Here is a 20792-nt window from a genome sequence, read left to right on the forward strand (position 1 = left end):
AAACCATCAAAGAAGCCACTTGATCACCATACACAGGGTGATAAACCCCGAGTCAAAAACACCAAATGCGAAGACTTGAGGAGAGGAGTGAACCAGTCTCGTAACGGACCAGGCCGATCTATTGAAAGAGGCGGAGCCACGGAAAACTTCCGGGTTCGGACACCTGGCAAGCAGCGCCTGAAACTACGCCTGGGCCAGCCACCACAGGGCCAAGAAGACTACTCGCCCCTGTTAAGTTTCTAAGCAAGCCAGAACCTGGAGCAACAGCTGAACCGGGACAAAGAGGTACAGGAACCACCACCTCGACCAGTCCTGGTGGAAGGTGTCGATCCCGATGGCCTCATGGTTGGGGAAGGGCGCCACATATACCGGAAGATGCCTCGACCACACCAACACGATGAGGTCCACCTGAATGGGCACCTGAACTTCTGGCAGAGCCAACTGAATGAGTCAGCATCGACCGTCCATTCCGTGGACAGGGGAACGAACCGGGATAGGCCGTTCACCAGGACATTGGACCCCCCCCAGAAGTGAACCCCCAGGAGAGCCAAACTCCGAGAACTCAGCAGACGAGTCACCCGAAGCGACCAGCCCCACAGAGCCATGGACTGCATTGAACCCCCTCAATTCAGACAATGAACCACCAGGGAGCAGTCCGAATGGAGCCGGATTGTCGATCCGCGGGCGACCCGAACCCTCCGAAGCGCGAACCACACCGCAGCGAACACCCCGCATCGTGCTGTGGGCCTGACGGAAGGACGGACCCCACTGTTCCTGGCTGGCCTGGTGAGCACTGGTCACAAAGCCCCAGCCGAGAGATGACGCTTCCATGAACACATCGAGCGATGGCTTGGATAGGCGCCAAGGCAATGAACTCGGAAAAACCCAAGAGGAACCTGGCAATGCAGCAGCTGACGTAAGGCCCCCCCGGGGGTTGAACCCAGCGATCCCATGAGAGGCGAAAGGGACGTCCCCAAAGGAACCAGAACAGCCGACGAAGCCAAACCCGACCAGTGAGTAGACCATCATCGCAGAGTTCAGACTCCCACACAAACCCTCGAGCAACCTCAGAGTGACCCGGGAACCCGCCAGAAACAAACACACACGGGACTGCAGCCGAAGGAGAGACTCTAGAGGGAGAGACAAGGAAATGGTCTGAGAATCCCATACAAGACCCAGCCAGGTCTGAACCTGGGAGGGAACCAGATGGGACTTCTGCCAGTTCACCAGGAACCCGAACCCAGCTAGCTGGAAAAGTACTAAACCCCTGGCGAGCAGACACACGGACCAACTGGGAGCCCAAACCAGCCAGTCGTCAAGGTAGGCCAACACCTGAACACCTAACAGACGCATATAGGTCACCACGACTCAGGTAAAGAGTGTGAACATGAGAGACCCCAGATTCAACCCGAACGAGAGACAACGAAAGCAGTAACTCCGACGCCCCACAACAAAACCAAGCCAGTCCCTGAACCCAGGATGAATCTGGACATGCCAATACGCGTCCTTGTGGTCCAAGGACACCATCAAAGCACCCGGCTCCACCAGCAGCCGGACCTGGGGCAGAGTGGTCATCCAAAAGGAGGGGCAGGAAACCCAGGGGTTCAGACATGACAAGTCCAGAATGAACCGCAGGTCCACACAGTCCCATTTCGGAACCAGAAACGGCAGGAAACCCACCTGAGATGTCGTCATTTCGACCACACCCAAGCTCACTCACTCCAAGACGACCTGACAAAGCCCAGGAGAAGAGGCCTGCCCTGTCAGCCCCTAACCCCCCCCCTAAGGAGGAGGAGCCACCCAACGTCACCACAAGCCACGAGAAAAAATGCAAAATGGCCGATGCCCCTTATGAGAATCCGACCTGCGCACAGAGCGATCACTGCAAAAAGATCACCAGGCTGCACCAGGTGCAGCTGGGACCGAAGGTGGCACTGCTCCAAAACTGGCACCTGTGGCCTACCCGACGAGCAGAACCACGAGCCCTGGCACGACCCCTCCGGGAAGAACCCACCCGGAAACCCCGGAGAACCAACAAGTCAGACATTGGGCAACAGCTGGAAGAAGCTGCTCGCATATACTGCTCGACCGCAGAGGCCGCAAACATCAAAAGACAAAAGGGCAAAGACAGTCTAAGAGCCAGGGCCCAAGCGGATTCCAAGGAGGAAGCGAAAACCACCTGTCGACACGAGACGTGCAGCGAAAACCACCTGTCGACACGAAACGTGCAGCAAAAACCACCTGTCGACACAAGAGACGTGCAGCGAAAAACCACGACAGTGCATCCCGCAGGATCGTCGTAAACAACTTCAAAAGTGCAGACAACGCATGACCAGCCGAGACCAAAGCACCAGACCCAAGGAACGGCCCCAAGCACCTCCACCACATCCTCAAGCCAATCCGAAGACAGCTCCAGGAGGGAAAAGAAATGCAGGACTGAAGTCAACAGGCAACGTGTGCGCAAGTCCTCAGCCACAAGCGCAGCCAACAGGCCACGTGTGCGCAAGTCCTCGGCCACAAGCGCAGCCAACAGGCCACGTGTGCGCAAGTCCTCGGCCACAAGCGCAGCCAACAGGCCACGTGTGCGCAAGTCCTCAGCCACAAGTGCAGCCAACAGGCCACGTGTGCGTAAGTCCTCAGCCACAAGCGCAGCCAACAGGCCACGTGTGTGCAAGTCCTCAGCCACAAGCGCAGCCAACAGGCCACGTGTGTGCAAGTCCTCAGCCACAAGCGCAGCCAACAGGCCACGTGTGCACAAGTCCTCAGCCACAAGCGCAGCCAACAGGCCACGTGTGCACAAGTCCTCAGCCACAAGTGCAGCCAACAGGGAAGGAACCTGCACGTGAAGCTGAACCGTGTCAACATCCAGCAGAAGGGCCGGAGCAAAAAGGCACTCATTAAAGTACTCAAAGTCCCCCCCCCCCAGGTAAACCTGGATCACAGTCAACGCCTCGCGCCACTCAAGCGTGTCGGTACGACAGAAAGCTTCCCAAGCATCCAGCGAGAACAAAGGGCAGTCCATAAGCCAGGACGAACCCTGAACCTCATAACAAACCCGGCACAGAGACGAAGCCCCAAACCTGAAAGAAGATGGATCCATTATGGAGGCATACTTCGGGTCGTGCAGGAGGTAAGCCGCAATGGCCGCCCGCACCTCAGTAGGCGAGACGCGGGAAGCTGAAAACCTCTGGAAGGACGGAACTGAAGGACCAGCAAGGACACGGAACCGAACCCGGGGAGGAGCCGAACCCAAATCCAACTCGTTCGCAGAGGAGGGAAAGGAAAACCCCACTCCTTGTAACAGTAAGCCTCGCTCAGAGAGTCTTCCAACTCTCCAAGGGTCCAACGGGGCACAAGGCCCCCAAGCCAGCTCCTCCCCAACCCCAGGAGACTCCACGTCAGGCCTCGGGAGCGAGTCGTCCTTCAAAGCCCCGGTCTCACAAGAAAAAGCCGGGGCGGCCAGAATGGCAGAAAGAGAATGGGTCCAATGGTCAGACCCTGGAGCTACGGCTGGAGGAACAGACTTGAATGCCTCTATCTCCACCCTGGAAGGGACAACCCCCAAAACCGCCCTAATCTTACAAACCTCTAAACCCTGCCACGACCCCGAAGCCCTCAGACAGTTATGAGCCGGAAGCAGGGGGGGAGGGGGGAGAAACTGAATGAATTACAGCAGGGAAAGAACAAGGGGGCGCGCAGACTGAACCAAGGCCGAAGTGACCAACACCCCAAAGTCTGGGTTCCTATAAGCAAAACGGGGCAGCCTCAGGGCATCTGGGGAAGCAACCAACCGAACACGTTGCAACAACCTAAACCTATCCTGCAACGTGCGAGCCGCCTGCACCCCGAACAATGTCATCTGTAGATTGGGTGAATTGAGTCACAAACAAGTAACAAATCTCGAAGGACTCCGAGTCGAATGTGTCACCGACCCAACAGGCAGCATGACGGAAGCAAAAACAATAAGCGTCGCCTTGAGACAAGGGGACAGAGCAACCCTCAAACTTGCACAAAGCAAGAGGAGACTCAGGGGTCACATCCATCGGACCCGAGTGCCCCCGCGGAGTTTCCCAGGGCCTCTAGACTGGGTCTGCTAAGGCAGTGTATTGCTAAGCGGCGCCTAAGCTACCAAACAACACTGCTAAAGCAGAACCCTCGGGACGTGTCCACTCACGAGGGCAAAGCAGGGGGTACCACCAAACAAAAGCAACCCTAGTAAAACGGGAAAGTAATACCAAGGCAGACCCCTCCCCCCCCACCAATTAAAAACAAAAAATCCTCGTAAGATGGCAACGTACCCAAAGGGAACAGAGCCAGCTGTTGTTATAGGTGAAAACTAGCTGTGCAGTACCCTGCACCCCTACAAGTGCAAATTCTACCACTTACCCCAAGGTAAACAAGGGCTGGAACCCCTCCCCCCAACACTCGGGGCAGTCAGTCGCTGAGCAGCAAAAGACCAACAGAGGTAGACCCAAGGTGACTTCTGGATGACAACCCAAGCTTCAAGGGCGGTACTTACAGGGTACTTAGGGAAGGGAACCCTAAGCGCATGCAGCACGAGTACCTTGAAATAATACTCCCTGCTCTGACGCCACCGTAAGAGCAGCACTGAACCAAAGCATAGCACAACACAACACAAGAGTCTGGAGCTGGAGCCACATGGCAGCGATGCATCACACCAGCCGAAGAACTGGGGTGTGGATCGTTGGCACGAGGGTCTGGGGCTTCCCTTTCCCCCTCCCGGGGAGGGGGGGGGAGCTGTGCAGACATGAGGCATAGCTCCGGTGACGTCATGCTCGTTTGCTAGTTTTTATTTGGGGAGTTCTGTCCACTCGTTTGTCTATTTTTGCCGTTTTAACCAGAACAGGGGTTTGTTTTGGGGTGTTTACCTTTCTGGGTGCCTGTCCCGGTTGATGGCAGATATAGAATGCTCCAAAACCACATGTGCATTTCTATAGGCCATTGCTCCTCGTGCCTCTCTGAGGGGGCCAGGTTCTGGGTCGTGGTCACCGGTAGGCCTAGAACTCCACCCACATCAACTGATGCCAAAGTTAAGGATATTCATGTCAGCCTGGATAGCTCCGGGGCCATAGGGGCGCTCCAAGAAAAAAATTAGTAGTTAGTAACAGTTGAGTGATTGACAGTTGAGAGGTGGGCCGAAAGACCAGAGCTCAACCCCCGCAAGCAAAACTAGGTTAATACCGTGTAGTGTACACTGAGTGCTGACCACAGTGTAGTGAACACTGAGTGCTGACCACAGTGTAGTGTACACTGAGTGCTGACCACAGTGTAGTGAACACTGAGTGCTAACCACAGTGTAGTGAACACTGAGTGCTGACCACAGTGTAGTGTACACTGAGTGCTGACCACAGTGTAGTGTACACTGAGTGCTGACCACAGTGTAGTGTACACTGAGTGCTGACCACAGTGTAGAGAAACACCAAGATGACAGTTGACTTTATTAATAAAAATGTCTCATGCAGTTTCCTATATATATAAAGTTTACTCTCATCTTAATGTGTCTCCATATCATCCTATATATATAAAGTTTACTCTCATCTTAATGTGTCTCCATATCATCCTATATATATAAAGTTTACTCTCATCTTGATGTGTCTCCATATCATCCTATATATATAAAGTTTACTCTCATCTTGATGTGTCTCCATATCATCCTATATATATAAAGTTTACTCTCATCTTGATGTGTCTCCATATCATCCTATATATATAAAGTTTACTCTCATCTTGATGTGTCTCCATATCATCCTATATATATAAAGTTTACTCTCATCTTGATGTGTCTCCATATCATCCTATATATATAAAGTTTACTCTCATCTTGATGTGTCTCCATATCATCCTATATATATAAAGTTTACTCTCATCTTGATGTGTCTCCATATCATCCTATATATATAAAGTTTACTCTCATCTTGATGTGTCTCCATATCAAAAGTGTTTATATAGAGGCAATACTACACTCAGTTGGGTGAGAACAATGTGACCTTCAGCAGCATACCTTCACTGAGGTGTGGACAGTGTTGACATCTGGGAAGAGTTCCTGGCACTTCTGGAGCCAATCTTCTACCTTCATGCTGCACTCATCAGCTGTGTCTATGGTTGTGTCAACCTCCTGTGCTGTGTTGACTGTGTCGAGGCTCCCCAACATGGCCTGCAGCTGAGTCTTCCCTTCCTCTCCTTGTGTTGTCATATCCACCACACTGGTATCCTCCAGTTCCAAGAGCTTCATTGCTGACTTGTTCTGCTCTACCAGAGCATAGAGTCTGTCCTGGAGCTGGAGGTGTTGAGTCTTCCAGTCCCCCAGCTGCCCCTGGTACTCACCCAGCTGGGACAGTACCTCTTCACAGCTGGTAATGAGGCTGCTGATGCTGCTCTTCTGCTCCTCCACCAGGGAACGTAACTTCTTACTGATGCCTCTGGTCGGAGCTTTATTGGGTTTTGTGGGTACCGTTGTCACTGGCACAACCTCCATACCTTTTAGTTTTCTGATAAGGGCCTCCATACCATAATTGATTAGGAACTGAGTAGCAGCTGTGGCAGTGTGCTGGGCACGGCAGCTGGGGCAGCTCAGCTGACCATTCTTGATAGCATTGTCAATACACTGGGAGCAGAATGTGTGGCCACAAGGCAGAGTACGAGGCCGTAGCAGTGTGTCATCATAATTGTTAAAACACACTGAACATTCCTCTGGGTTGTTATCCTGTGGAAAAAGAATATTTGGTTAAGTTACATGTATTTACAACGAAAAAAATTATTTTCTGTGTTAGTCCCTCCGGCTCTCTGGAGCTATCGGATTGATATGCGCATATTAGTCCGGGGTCATCAGTCATCTGGAGTTCAGCCTACCGAGGACCACAAGCCAGAACCTGGCCGCCTCAAAAAGGCAAAGGGAGCAATGGTCTATGGAAACCCCATGTATTTGGGGACATTCCATATCTGCCATCAACTGGGGTTAGCACCCAGAAAGGTAGACATAACAAAACAGACCCCACATGGTAAGAAAAATTGCTACCAGAGACCGAAGAGAGAGGCAGATTCCATCCCCCCCCCCATCTAAAGAAACAACCAAACATCATACACACCGCCACACAACTAGTTCACGCAGCCTTCCCCCCCCCCCCCCCTGGGAGGGTGAAGGAAACTCCTGTGCCGGTTACTCACACCTCAATTCAGAGGCTGAGAATCAAAAACAAAATGGAAACCACCGACCGGAGGGAGCGAGGGTGCCAGGAAGCCTCCGAGACTCGCCCAGAAAATGGCGTTTCATTACATTCAACGCTGGTTTTCTGTGTAGAGTTCCTCTGGCTCCCTGGAGCTACCAAACCAAGGAGAAGTAAAAGAAAAGAGGGCCTAACGCAGGAGGTGGCTGCCACTCGCCCCTCAACTCGAAGTCGAAACAACTGGCTGGAACCTGCGACCCAAAGCCACACACGAAAGACCAGTACCAGGAACAATGACCAAGTAATGAGTGGCCAGGACCCTGTCCGACCTGCAAAACCCCCCACATCCGAATGTCAGCCCAAGACATGTTACCAAGCACGGCAGCCAAAGCAACAAACTTATGAACATCATAGGCACGAGGGTAGACCACAGGCTGGCTAGACTTAATAACCCTGCAGACGACCTGGGAGACCCGAGCCCTGGAACAGGGAACGAGGGAAACCGGATCAACCCAAAGCGCATCCCCCAGCCACAGAAGCCGAAGCACGCAGATAATGGCAAAGAGCCGCCACAAGACACAACACCTGATGCACCCCCGGTCAGCCAAGCATCAATGACCCAAGGCCCCTCTGAAAAGCTGTCATCTTGTTCTTTGCCATAAAAGAAGGAGACGGCTGCAACCGCACAAATCGACCACCAGGACCGAAAGATCAGAAACCCCTGCACCAGAGAAGAGCAGGAAGCTCCCCCACCAGACCCCCAGAGGCCAATGCCAACAGAAACAGCGCCTTAGAAAAACAGTCCTGAACCGAAGGGGCCACCACAAACCGAGGGGAAAAGAGAGCACCCAGTCCAAGGAACAGCATGGCTCAAGCGGCGCATGAGCAGACTGGAGGTGAAACACAGCACGAGAAAGCTGACGGAATGGGGCAGAAGTGACATCCTGAATGCAAGCTGGAGCAGCTCCGCCAGCACCGCACAATAAGAGGCGACAGTCCTGATCCGATCCAAAACAGAAGACAATCTACAAAGAGAACGAATACGGCGAAAAGAATGCCAGGAAACTTCATACTGTCACCGAGATGAAGCTCACATGTGGGACACCATCAAAGAAGCTACCTGATCACCATATAAGTGGTGATAAACCCCTGTCAAAAAGACCAGACGCAAAAAGCAGAGGAATAGATCGAACCAGCTGTGTACTTGACCGGTCCAATTTGCTGAAAGTGGCGGAACCACAGAAAATGCCCCTGGTTCAGACACCGAGCAAGCAGTGCTTGAAACCAAGGCTGGGAAGGCTACCAAAGGGCCAGAAGAGGCCCGACTCTCCCACGGTAAGACTCCAAATGAACCAGAACCTGCAGCAATAGCTGGACTGGAGGGAAGAGGTACAAGTAGCCCCACCTTGACCAGTCCTGCTGAAAGGTGTCAACCGCAACAGCTCTGCAGTTGGAGAACAGTGCCACATATATCGGGAGACACTGAGACCACGTCGACACAAAGAGATCCACCTCCGGGAGCCCGTACGTCTGGCAGAGCCAACTGAAGGAGTCGGCGTCGACCATCCATTCCATGGACAAGGGAATAAACCGAGACAGGCCATCTGCCAGGACGTCGGACACTCCACGGATATATTAGCCGCACAGAAAGCCAAATCCCAAGAATCCAGCGGATGAGTTACTCACAAGGGATCAGCCCCAAAGAGCCAAGGACCAAAGAGAATCCCCGCAGTTCAGACAATGTACCACCAGAGAGCAGTCCAAATGGAGCTGGATCGTTGAACCCCGAGTGACCCGAACCCTCCAAAGCGACAGCCAAACCTCTGCGAATTCCCACACCATGCTGTGAGCCCAACAGAAGGACGGAGCCCACTGCCCCTGGTCGGCCTGCTGAGCACTGGTCACAAAGCTCCAGCCTAGAATCGAGGCATCTGTGAACTTTGGACATGAACCCCTGGAGGCAGAACCCACCCATCGCAAGAGAGGTGAAAGGGACGGCCTCGACGCTGAAGCCAGATCCGACCCAGTGAGTAAACCGGCACGGGGAAGGTCAGACTCCTGCACAACTGCTCAAGCAACCACCACATGTCTCGGGAATCCCCCCCCCCAAAAAAAAAAACAGCAGAAGGCAGGACTGCAGCAGCAGCAATGCCTCCAGAGGGAGACACAAGGAAGTGTTCCGAGAGTCCCTCATGAGGCCCAGGTGGGTCCGAACCTTTGGATAGAACCAGATGAGACTTCCACCAGCTCACCAGGAACCAGAATCCGGTGAACTGGGAAAGAACCACCCCCCCCCCCTGGTGAGCAGACAAGCAGACCGGCTGGGAGCCCACACCAACCAGTTGTCGAGATAGGCCTACACCTGAACCACTAGCAGACGCAGAAGGGCCACCACGAACCGGGAAGACAAGTGAATATGCGAGGCACCAGATTCAACCCAAAAGGAAGGCAACGAAAGCGGTAAGCCTGCCCCTCCACCACAAAACCTAACCAGTCCCTGAACTCCAGATGAATAGGGAGGTGCCAATATACATCCCGGAGATCCAGAATCACCAACCAACAACCCGGCTCTAACAGAAGCCAAACCAGGGACAGAGTAGTTATCCGAAAGGAGGGGCAAGGAATCCAGAGGTTCAGCAGGACAAGTCCAGAATGAACCACATATCCGCACAGTCCCATTTCGGTACTGGAAACAGGCGGGAAACCCACCTGTGGGACAAGGTCTTTCCGATCACTCCCAAGCTCACCCACACCAAGATGACCTGACAGAGTGAATGAAAAGTCAGCCACGAATCCCCCAGTAGGAAGAGGAGCCGCCCAATGCCACCACAGGCCGGATGACACAACCCGAAAAACCCACAAATCATGGGATCAGGCATGAGCAAACAGCACGAGTCCCTGCCCCCCCCCCCCCCAGCATCCTGGTAACGGGGCAATATCTTGAGGTTATCTTGAGATGATTTCGGGGCTTTAGTGTCCCTGGCTCCTGTGGGGGCAACCCACGAAAGGGCCAACACCCCGTACGAGAAAGTGGCGCCAGTTCAAAAACTTACAACAAGGCCTACCTCGACCTGCAGAGACCAGAACCCTGGCACGATCCAGCCGGGAGCACGAGAACGCTGACCCCGGATCACCAACAAAGCAGAAAGAGGATGGCAGCAGCAGAAGCTGCCAGGAACTGAGGAACAACCTAGACTGCAAACAAAACAGACAAAAGAGTGGAGAAAACCCCAGAGCTAGGGCCCAGGCCAAAGCAAGACAGTGGGTCTGCAAGCCAGGAAGACCCAGGGACCGCCCCTCAATAGAGGTCGGGGCCAGATTAGAGGCCAAGACTGGGCCACATCGGAGGAAACCACCAAGGGCCACCCAAACCTGTACAAGAGAAATTTGAGAGAAAAAATCTCCGGGAGATGAAACCGAAGAACCCAAAGGAAACTGGAAATGAACCTGAACCCAAAACGGAGCCCGAAGCACCACAACTTTTGGCGGAAAACGTACCCTGGAAAAGAAACAACAGGCGGCCATAAAACATACTATTACTCATATACAAATAATCAAACACACATTTACATATACACACGGCTCCAGGAGAAGTAAAGTGATACCTCAGCTCACAAATGACCCTCTTTACGAATTTTCAGGTTACGAGCCCAATTTCTTCGTAAAATCCAAATTGCGTTACGAACTTTGCCTAGGGTAAAGTAGTTTGTTGATACACGTATGGCCGACCTAGCGTGTGGTGGCACAGAGACCGCGCCTCAGTTTAACAGTGCCTCCCGCCTAGTGACAATCGCGCCTGAATTCTTTGTAAAGAATTTCAGTGTTTTGGGATTTTTGGGTATTTGAACATAAAGGCAATTATTATGTATCTTGCCATGGTCCCAAGAAAGTCAGTGGTAAGGTTCAATCTAAGAAAATAGTTATGAGTAGAGGCACTAGAGGATGTCCCTTCCTCATTAACCCTTAAACTGCCCAATACTGCATATGAACTTTTGAGTAACTGACGCAAAAGTGTGCATCACTGCATATGTAGTTTTGGAGTAATATGCAAGATTTAAACGGCCCGTGGATACACAGGGTTCACATCACCTTCCTCAGGGCTCTTGTAAACAGATGCCATTTTAAATAAAAATCGTGGGCAACATTACCAGGAGTGAGGGGCCTCAGTACTGAGTGAACCACCAAGGCTGGTGCACGCAACATGAGCTCACAGCACTGCTGTTCAGCTTGTGACCACAGCATCGCCTAAAAATGTCAAAATATATATGTGTACATGCTATTATTTAGCGATGATAGTATTACAGAAGACTCCTGACTGTGATATAAATGACCAGGATTCTGATAATAGCAGGATTGTTGTGATAATTTGCGCTGTGCTGTGGGAGGAGTAATGTTGAGGGAGGGAGGGCTGTAGCGTCGTCTGCCGAATCTGTGTGGTCACGTGTTGCTGTCTGCACTTACTATACCGGCTTAGTGGTTTGCTATGGTGAACAAAATGTGTAGATACTTATATATATAACGTCTGTATATAGAGAATAAAAGCAAAGACAGTATGGTGGGAGGAGGATGATAGCGAGGGAAGGAGTGGTGGTGAGTGGTTGGCTGGTGTGGTGGCCACTCCTTGTTGCTTTTTGACTCAGCATACCAACTTAGTAGTTCGTTATGGTGAACACAAATGTAGATACTTATATATACTGTGTATATATATAGTGTAATAACAGCAAAAGAAGTGTTGGGAGAAGCCATTTTGGTGAGGGTGGTGGCATCATCTGCATGACATGTCATGCTGTGTAAAGGTGGCCACTATGCTCTTTGGGCACTATACCAGCTTAGTTGAACAGTTATGGTGAACAAAACATGTAGATACTTATATATAACATCTGTATATAGTGAATAAAAACAAAAACAATATGGTGGGAAGAGGATGTTGGCGAGGGAGTGAGTGGTGGTGAGTGGCTGGCTGGTGTGGCGGTCACTCCTTGTTACTTTTTGACTCACAATACCAACTTAGTGGTTCGTTATGATGAATAAAACATGCAGATACTTATATATAACCTGTGTATATAGTGTAATAACAGCAAAACTATTTGTTAATTGTTTTATGAACATAATAATTGAATCACTAATATGCACAACATAATTTTGAGTACAGCAATGATTCACACATTTTATTATATAAATATATCACATTACACACTATTGAAAAATATTACTGCAAAAAAAATTAGAACAAATCAATCAGACATTGAAATAATTAGGTAATAATATCTTTGTGGCAACTCATGCCTGACAGCTGGGGCGGAGCAGACCTTCTTTGGCGCCTGCTCTGTCAACGCTTCTTTTTTGGTAGACTTCCCCCACCATATTACAGCCAAAATATGCCAGTTAGGATTTATTTTTTATTTTTCCTGTGATCAGGGAACACAAATGAACACTTACAAGGGGATTTTTTTTTTTTTTTTTTTTTTTTTTTTTTTTTTTTTTTTTTTTTTTTTTGCACCTGTGGGTGTTGAAGGCCTAATAGTCCCGAGCAGCTTAGGGGTTAAGAAAATGTGTGAAGTATGGGAAGAACTGCAAAGTTTTCTTCAAAAAACTCACCCAGATAAAGCTGTAGCAGGCCATTGCATTGACCTTTTAAATGGCTAAATGATATCTCACTACAGACAAGTGTTAAAATATAGGGAAAAACAAGTAATAATAATAATAATAATAATAATAATAATAATAATAATAATAATAATTTTTATTCAGGTAAGGTACATACATAAAGAGATTTTACAAAGTTTGTTGGGTTAATAGATAGAGCTACAATGCCATAACATACAATGCCTAAAGCCACTATTACGCAAAGCGTTTCGGGCAGGAAAAACATTAATGACTAAAGCTTAAAACTAATGGGTAAAAAGAATAAAATGTGTTGAGAACAAATAAAAATAGAGGTAAAAGAGGGGGGAACATGGTTGAAAAAGCAGCACAAATACAATTACAATTACAGAAAATTACATTCAAACAGCGTTGTTTTGAAAACAAAAACAAAAAACATACATGGGTTGACAACAGAGGGGTAAGGTAGGTTACAGGGAATTTATTAGGTAGTGCTTCGTTTTTATCTTAAACTGGTTGAGAGAGGTACTGTCTTTAACATGGTTGGGAAGATCATTCCACATTCTGGGTCCCTTGATTTGAAGAGCATTTCTAGTATGATTAAGTCGTACTCTAGGAATATCAAAACTGTATTTATTTCTGGTGTGGTGCTCATGGGTTCTGTTACAACCTTCAATGAATCTTTTGAGGTCAGGATTGGCATTACAGTTCAGCGTTTTATATATGTATAATACACATGAGAGAATGTGCAATGACTTAATATCTAACATATTCAGAGATTTGAGTAGAGGTACCGAGTGATGTCTGGGGCTAGAGTTGGATATTGTCCTAATAGCAGCTTTGTGTTGAGTAATTAGAGGACGTAAATGATTTTGGGTAGTAGAACCCCAAGCACAAATGCCATAGTTGAGATATGGATAGATGAGGGAGTAATAGAGAGTCACCAGGGCAGGGCGGGGTACATAATATCTGATCTTAGAAAGAATGCCAACAGTTTTTGAAACTTTTTTTTATATATTTAGAATGTCCCTGGATATTCAGCTTGTGGTCGATGAGAACGCCAAGGAATTTGCCATCTAATTTGTTGCAAATTTGGGTATTGTTTATTTTGAGATTTATATGATTAGAGGATTTATTGCCAAACAGAATATAAAACGTTTTGTCAATGTTAAGGGTGAGTTTGTTGGCAGTTAGCCAAAGATGGACTTTCTCTAGCTCAGTATTTACTGTGGCATTTAGAGCAAGGGGGTCAGGACTGGAGTAAATAAAGGTTGTGTCGTCAGCAAATAGAATTGGTTTGAGGTGTTGGGAGGCATTTGGAAGGTCATTAATGTAGATGAGAAAGAGGAGAGGTCCAAGTATGCTGCCCTGAGGAACACCAATGTTGATGGGTAGGGTGGGAGAAATTGTATTATTCACAGAAACATACTGGAGCCTGTCAGTAGGATAAGATTTGAGGTATTGCAGGGAGTGTCCTCTGACTCCATAATGATGTAATTTAAGAAGAAGGTTCTGGTGGTTGACAGTGTCAAAAGCCTTATGCAGGTCCACAAATAACCCAACAGGGAACTCCTTTTTATCAAGAGCTGCATGAATCAAGTTAATCATACTAATAAGTGCATCGTTAGTGCTTTTTTTGGGTCTAAAGCCATACTGACAAGAGCTAAGTATATTGTGTTAGGCTAGAAAAGAGTAAAGCTGCTTGTAGATTAGTTTTTCGAATATTTTTGACAAGTTAGGCAGGATTGATATAGGTCTGTAGTTGTTAACATCTGTGTGATCACCACATTTGTGGACAGGGGTTACTCTTGCTTTTTTTAGAATGTCTGGAAAGGTTTGGAGTTCAAGTAACTTGTTGAAGAGCAATGCAATAGCAGGGGCTAAAGATCTGGAGGCTTTTTTGTAAATTAAAGTTGGTATCTCCTCGAGGGCACTAGACTTGGTTTTAAGGGAAAGGATTATCTCATTGACATCAGTGGAATTAGTAGGCTTTAGGTACAGAGACTGTGGATAGTTACCTGTAAGATAGTCATTAACATCAGTACTGGAAAATGGAATATCATTTTCAAGGGATGACCCAATGGAAGAGAAGAACCTATTGAACTCAATAGCAGAATCAGAGGCTGAAAGCTGACCAACGTTATTGGACAGGAGTGTTGGTTTGTTATTTAAAATCTTCTTTGATCCCAATATTTGTGAAATTGTGCTCCAAGTTTTTTTAATGTTGCTCTTTATTTGGGTAAATTTATCTTCATAGTATTTAGTTTTGGCTCGTCTAATTATTTTAGATAGCAATAACGAGTAATTTTTTGAGAATTCTTTGGAGACGGTTCCTAACCTATACTTCTTCTCAAGGTCGTGTTTTTTGTTAATGGATTTAAGTATTCCCTTTGTAAGCCAAGGATTGTTAAGCCTTTTGTTTGTGACTTGTTTTGTAAGCATAGGACAGTGGGTGTTATAAAGGCTAAGAGTTGTTTGTAGAAAAGATTGCACTGCTAGGTTGATGTCCCCTATGTTACCTAACTCGGACTCCCAGTTGACATTATCAGCAGCAGTTATGAAATTGTTTAAAGCAGTTTCATTGTGCAGCCTAAAGCTTAACTCCCTTGACTCAAGAGGTGGTTTGATGTTTGTTAAGAGAAATGTGGGGTAATGGTCTGTAGTGCTATCGGTGATTATACCTGAAGAGCAAGGTATAATCAGGTATAGGAGAGGTTATGTTGGTCCAGATGTGATCTAGAGTCGTAGCAGTACTATCAGTGATTCTAGTTGGTCTAGTGATTAAGGGTATGAGGAAGCAGGAATTTATACAGTTGAGGAAGCTAACAGCAGTAGGGTGTTCAGGCTCGCAGAGGTCAATATTAAAGTCCCCTGCGATAATTAGATAGTTTTTGTTCAGTCTGTTATCTAGTATTAGATTTCTAAGGTTTGAATTGAATTCAGACACATCAGTGTTAGGAATTCTATAGACTACACCCACAGACAGGACAGACTCGGCACCCTTGACTCTGAAACTGGCGAAGATATACTCCCCACAGCAGTCTCTAGTTCTAATTACTTTTAAGCATGTTAGTTCTTGGTGGTAGTAAAGAGCAGTACCACCACCTCTCTGAATTTGACGACAGTTGTGAATTGCCGAGTAGTTAGACATGTTAAAGAGTTGAGTATTATCCTCTTTCAACCACGTTTCAGTAAGTATAATAAAAGAGAATTTGTTGTCAATAGTTTCAATCAAGGCACTAACATCATCGAAGTATTTACCTAGGGATCTAACGTTCAAGTTGATTACAGAGATATTGAGATTATCTGTTAATACATTGTTTACATCATGTGCTGTAAAATATCTGCAATTTTGATCATTGAAGTGATGATTGTCATAGATAGTGGATAAGAGGTTTAGTTCTGGGTCTATACTTGTCTACATAAAAAGGCTGGTTGAAGGAAAACAAGGTAAGAATGGCAAATTACAAAATAGAAAACAAAGAAAAAAGTAGATTAAAAATTATAAAGTAATATAAACTTAATGGTAATTTTAAGTAAAAAGAAAAAAACTTAATGGGAACTAGGAATGTAAAAAATGAACTAGAATAATTAATAACAATTGATGACCAAAAAAGTAAAAAAGCAATTATGACATCAATAAAATGAAAAGCTTGCTTACTATACTATTATAAGTACACTATAGTTGAATACTAAAGTTACACTAAAACAAACTGAGGTAGTTTAAATAGAGATACACTCAGGAACACTGGATAATGAAGTTAATACTAGAGGACACAGGCGAAGCCAGTGTACTATGGTACATGGGAGTAAAAAGAAAAAAAAGACAATAATAAAGATGACAATATTATTATTTTTTTTTTTTTTTTAAAGTTAAAACTTTTTGAAAGGAAAGGCTGAGCTAAAGTACACAAAGGTAGTTAAATGAGATTATAATTTGAATTCAGGCTATACAGCAGTTATCCCAGTCACTGAGAAAAGAATTAAGGTGAGCTTCAGTGGTTATTGAATAGGTTTTTCCAGTGTCAGTCCTCCTAGCTATAATTTTACCATCTCGCACAAAACAGTGTTTAATTGTCGGGGAATTTTTGCAGAAGCCATGCAGTTTAAAAAACCAGCGTTGAATGTAATGAAACGCCATTTTCTGGGTGAGTCCCGGAGGCTGATATGCTAATGTCAGACTTTGGCATCAGTCATGTGTATGGAGTTCTTAGGCCTACCGGGGACCACGGCCAGAACCGGGCCCCCTCAGAGAGGCAAGGGGAGCAATGGCCTATAGAAGCCCCCGTGTAGTTGGAAGCATTCTATGTCTGCCATCGACCGGAACAGGCACCCAGAAAGGTAAGCGCCCCAAAACAAACCCCTATTCTGGTTAAAATTGCTACCTAAAACCGAACTAGAGGATAGAACTCTCCAACCGAAAACAAGCAAACTAGTGTGACGTCACACAATGCCGCGCCGCTGTCTGCGCAGCTCCCCCCTCCCCGGGAGGGGGAAGGGGGAGCCCCAGACCCCCCGCGCCGGCTACCCACACCTCAGTTCTTGAGGCTGGATGTCAAAAACACGAAAAACCGCCGACCGGAGGGAGGGAGGGATGCCGGGGAGCCTCCGGGACTCACCCAGAAAATGGCGTTTCATTACATTCAACGCTGGTTTTCTGGGGGGGAGCCCCGTCGGCTCCCCGGAGCTAACTACCCACAGACAGAAAAAGAGGGACTTACCCGGGAGGCGGTCGTCGCTCACCCCTCAACTCGAAGCTGAGACAACTGGCTGTAACCGCCGACCCAAAGCAACACAGGCCCGACGAGGCCCAGGGACATTCACAAGGTAACGAGCAGCCAGGACCCTGTTCGACCGCCAAAATCCCCGCGCCCGAATATCAGACCAAGACATATTCCCAAAGACGGCAGCAAGAGCCGCGAACTTACGAACGTCATGGGCACGGGGATAGACCGCAGGCTGGCTGGACCTAATAACCCTGCGGACGACCTGAGAGACCCGAACCCGCGAACAGTGAAGAAGGGAAACCGGATCAACCCACAGCGCGTCCCCGGACACAGAAGCTGTGGCGCGCAAATAACGGCGAAGCGCCGCAACCGGACACAAAACATGATGCACCCCCGGCCTGACCAACCAAGCATCAACCACCCATGGACCCCTCCGGAACGCAGCAGTCTCATTCTTCGCCAGAAAAGAAGGAGACGGCTGCAAACGAACAAAACTATCACCACGACCAAAAGAGCAGAAACCCCTGCGCCGGAGGAGAGCATGAAGCTCCCCTACCCGACCCCCAGAGGCCAAAGCCAACAAGAAAAGTGCCTTGGAAAAACAATCCTGGACCGAAGGGGCCACAACAAAACGAGGAGATGAAAGGAAAGCAAGCACTCTGTCCAAAGACCAGGACGGCTCAGGCGACGCATGAGCAGGCCGGAGGTGAAACAATGCACGAGACAGCTTGCGAAACGGCGCAGACGTAACATCGATACCGAAAGCAAGCTGAAGCGGCTCCGCCAGCACCGCACGATACGAAGCGACAGTGTTAGGCATAAGATGACGGTCCTGAAACAACCACGAGAGGAAGGACAAGACCACCCGAACAGACAAGGAGCTAACATGACGAAGACGCAAAAAGAAACGGAAGGACCGCCAGGAAACTTCATACTGCCGCCGAGAAGAAGCCCTCAGGTGGGACACCAACAAGGAGGCCACCTGATCACCATAGAGATGATGATAGACTCGAGTCAAAACAACCATACGCGAAGACTCGAGGAGAAGATCGAACCAGCTACGTGACATACCGGCCCGATCTGCTGAAAGAGGCGGAGCCGCAGGAAAACCCTCGGGTTCGGACACCGAGCAACCAGCGCCTGAAACCAAGGCTGCGCCGGCCACCAAGGGGCCAGAAGGACAACTCTCCCCCGGTAAGTCTCTATAAGCGAGTCAGGACCTGGAGCAACAGCCGAACCGGGGAAAAGAGGTACAGGAACCCCCACCTCGACCAGTCTAGCCGAAAGGCATCGACCCCGACGGCCTCGCAATCGGGGAAGGGCGCCGCATAAACGGGAAGACGCCGCGACCACGCCGACGCGAAGAGGTCCACTTCGGGGCGCCCGAACGTCTGGCAAAGCCAACGGAAGGACTCGTCGTCGACCGTCCACTCCGTGGAGAGGGGAACGAAGCGAGACAGGGCGTCGGCCAAGACGTTGGACACGCCCCGTACGTGAACCGCCAGGAGAGCCAAACCCCGAGAACTCAGCAGACGAGTCACCCGAAGCGACCAACCCCAAAGAGACAAGGACCGCATCGAACCCCCGCGGTTCAGGCAATGAACCACCGGAGAGCAGTCCGAATGGAGCCGAATCGTCGATCCGCGGGCCACCCGAATCCTCCCCAGAGCAAACCACACCGCCGCGAACTCCCGCACCGTACTGTGAGCTCGACGGCAGGACGGATCCCAACGCCCCTGGCCGGCCTGGTGAGCACTGGTCACAAAACCCCAGCCGAGAGACGACGCATCCGTGTACACATCGAGCGAGGGCTCGGGTAGGCGCCAAGGCACTGAACCCCGAAAAACCCGAAGAGGAAGCCGGTGACCCAGCAACCGACTCAAGTCCCCCGGGGGTCGAACTCTGCGATCGCGAGAGAGGCGGAAGGGGGGAACCCCAAAGGAACCAGAACAGCCGTCGAAGCCAAACCCGACCCGGTGGGTAGACCACCATCGCGAAGTTCAGGCTCCCGCACAGCCCCTCGAGCAACCGCCGGGTGACCCGAGGGCCCTCCAGAAACAGACGAAGGCGGGACCGCAGCCGCAGGAGAGACTCCGGAGGGAGAGACAAAGAGGCGGTTCGAGAGTCCCACACGAGACCCAGCCAAGTCCGAACCTGAGAGGGAACCAGATGGGACTTCCTCCAGTTCACCAAGAACCCGAACCCGGCGAGCTGGGAAAGAACCAAATCCCTGGCTAGCAAGCAAGCTGACTGGCTGGGAGCCAAAACCAGCCAGTCGTCGAGGTAGGCCAACACCCGAACACCTAGGAGACGCAAACGAGCCACCACAACCCGTGTAAGGCGTGTGAACACGCGAGGTGCCAGGTTCAACCCGAACGGGAGACAACGAAAGCTGTAACTCAGACGCCCCACTACAAAACCGAGCCAGTCCCTGAACCGCGGATGAATCGGGACATGCCAATAAGCGTCCCGGAGGTCCAGGGACACCATCCAAGCTCCCGGCTCCAAGAGGAGCCGAACCTGAGACAGCGTAGTCATCCGAAAGGAAGGGCAATGAACCCAGGGGTTCAGACGGGACAAGTCCAGAATGAACCGCAGGTCCGCGCAGTCCCGTTTCGGAACCGGAAACAGACGGGAAACCCATCTGAGGGACAACGTCGTTTCGACGACGCCCAAGCGTACCCACTCCAAGACGACTCGACAGAGCGCAGGGGAAGAAGCCTGCCCTGCCAGCCCCGACCCCCCAAAGGGGGGAGGGGCCACCCAACGCCACCGCAGGCCGCGAGACACGACCCGAAAGGCCCACGAATCGTGGGACCAGGCGCGGGCGAACAGCGCAAGCCGCCCCCCCATCGCCCCGTCAAGGGGGCAAACCGCGAAAGGGCCGGCGACCCTTACGAGACCCAGAACCCCGCACAGCGCGAACACCGCGCCGACCAGACGAGGGAGGGTCCGCAGGAGGAGCCAACCCCAAACCTGACACCAGAGGCCTACCACGACGAGAGGAACCCCGAGCCCTGGCACAACCTTTCCGGGAAGACCCACCCCGGGACCCCCGGAAAACCAACAAGTCCGACATCGGACGACAAGCCGCCGACGCAGCCTGAATAAACTGCGCCACGGCCGACTCCCCAAACAGGAGAGGACAAAAAGGTGAAGAACGCCTAAAAGCCAGAGCCCAAGCAGATTCCACGGAGGAACCCAGCACCGCCTGCCGACACGCGAGACGGGAAGCAAAGAACAGGGAAACCGCATCCCGCAAAATCGGCGTGAACAG

At 49.8% G+C, this 20792-nt stretch overlaps 1 protein-coding gene across 1 annotated transcript in view; it reads right to left on the reverse strand.

Annotated features, from left to right (window-relative positions):
- Positions 1 to 5817: 5817 nt before the first annotated feature.
- The window catches only part of LOC138364618 (tripartite motif-containing protein 59-like), a 98285-nt gene continuing 83310 nt past the window's right edge, over positions 5818 to 20792 (reverse strand). Inside the window, exon 4 of the mRNA XM_069324567.1 lies at positions 5818 to 6724. Within this exon, the coding sequence (XP_069180668.1) occupies positions 6011 to 6724 (714 nt within the window). The 3' untranslated portion in view covers positions 5818 to 6010. The remainder of the gene's footprint in view (positions 6725 to 20792) is intronic.

This window comes from Procambarus clarkii, chromosome 14, assembly GCF_040958095.1.
Source record: "Procambarus clarkii isolate CNS0578487 chromosome 14, FALCON_Pclarkii_2.0, whole genome shotgun sequence".
NCBI lineage: Eukaryota > Metazoa > Arthropoda > Malacostraca > Decapoda > Cambaridae > Procambarus > Procambarus clarkii.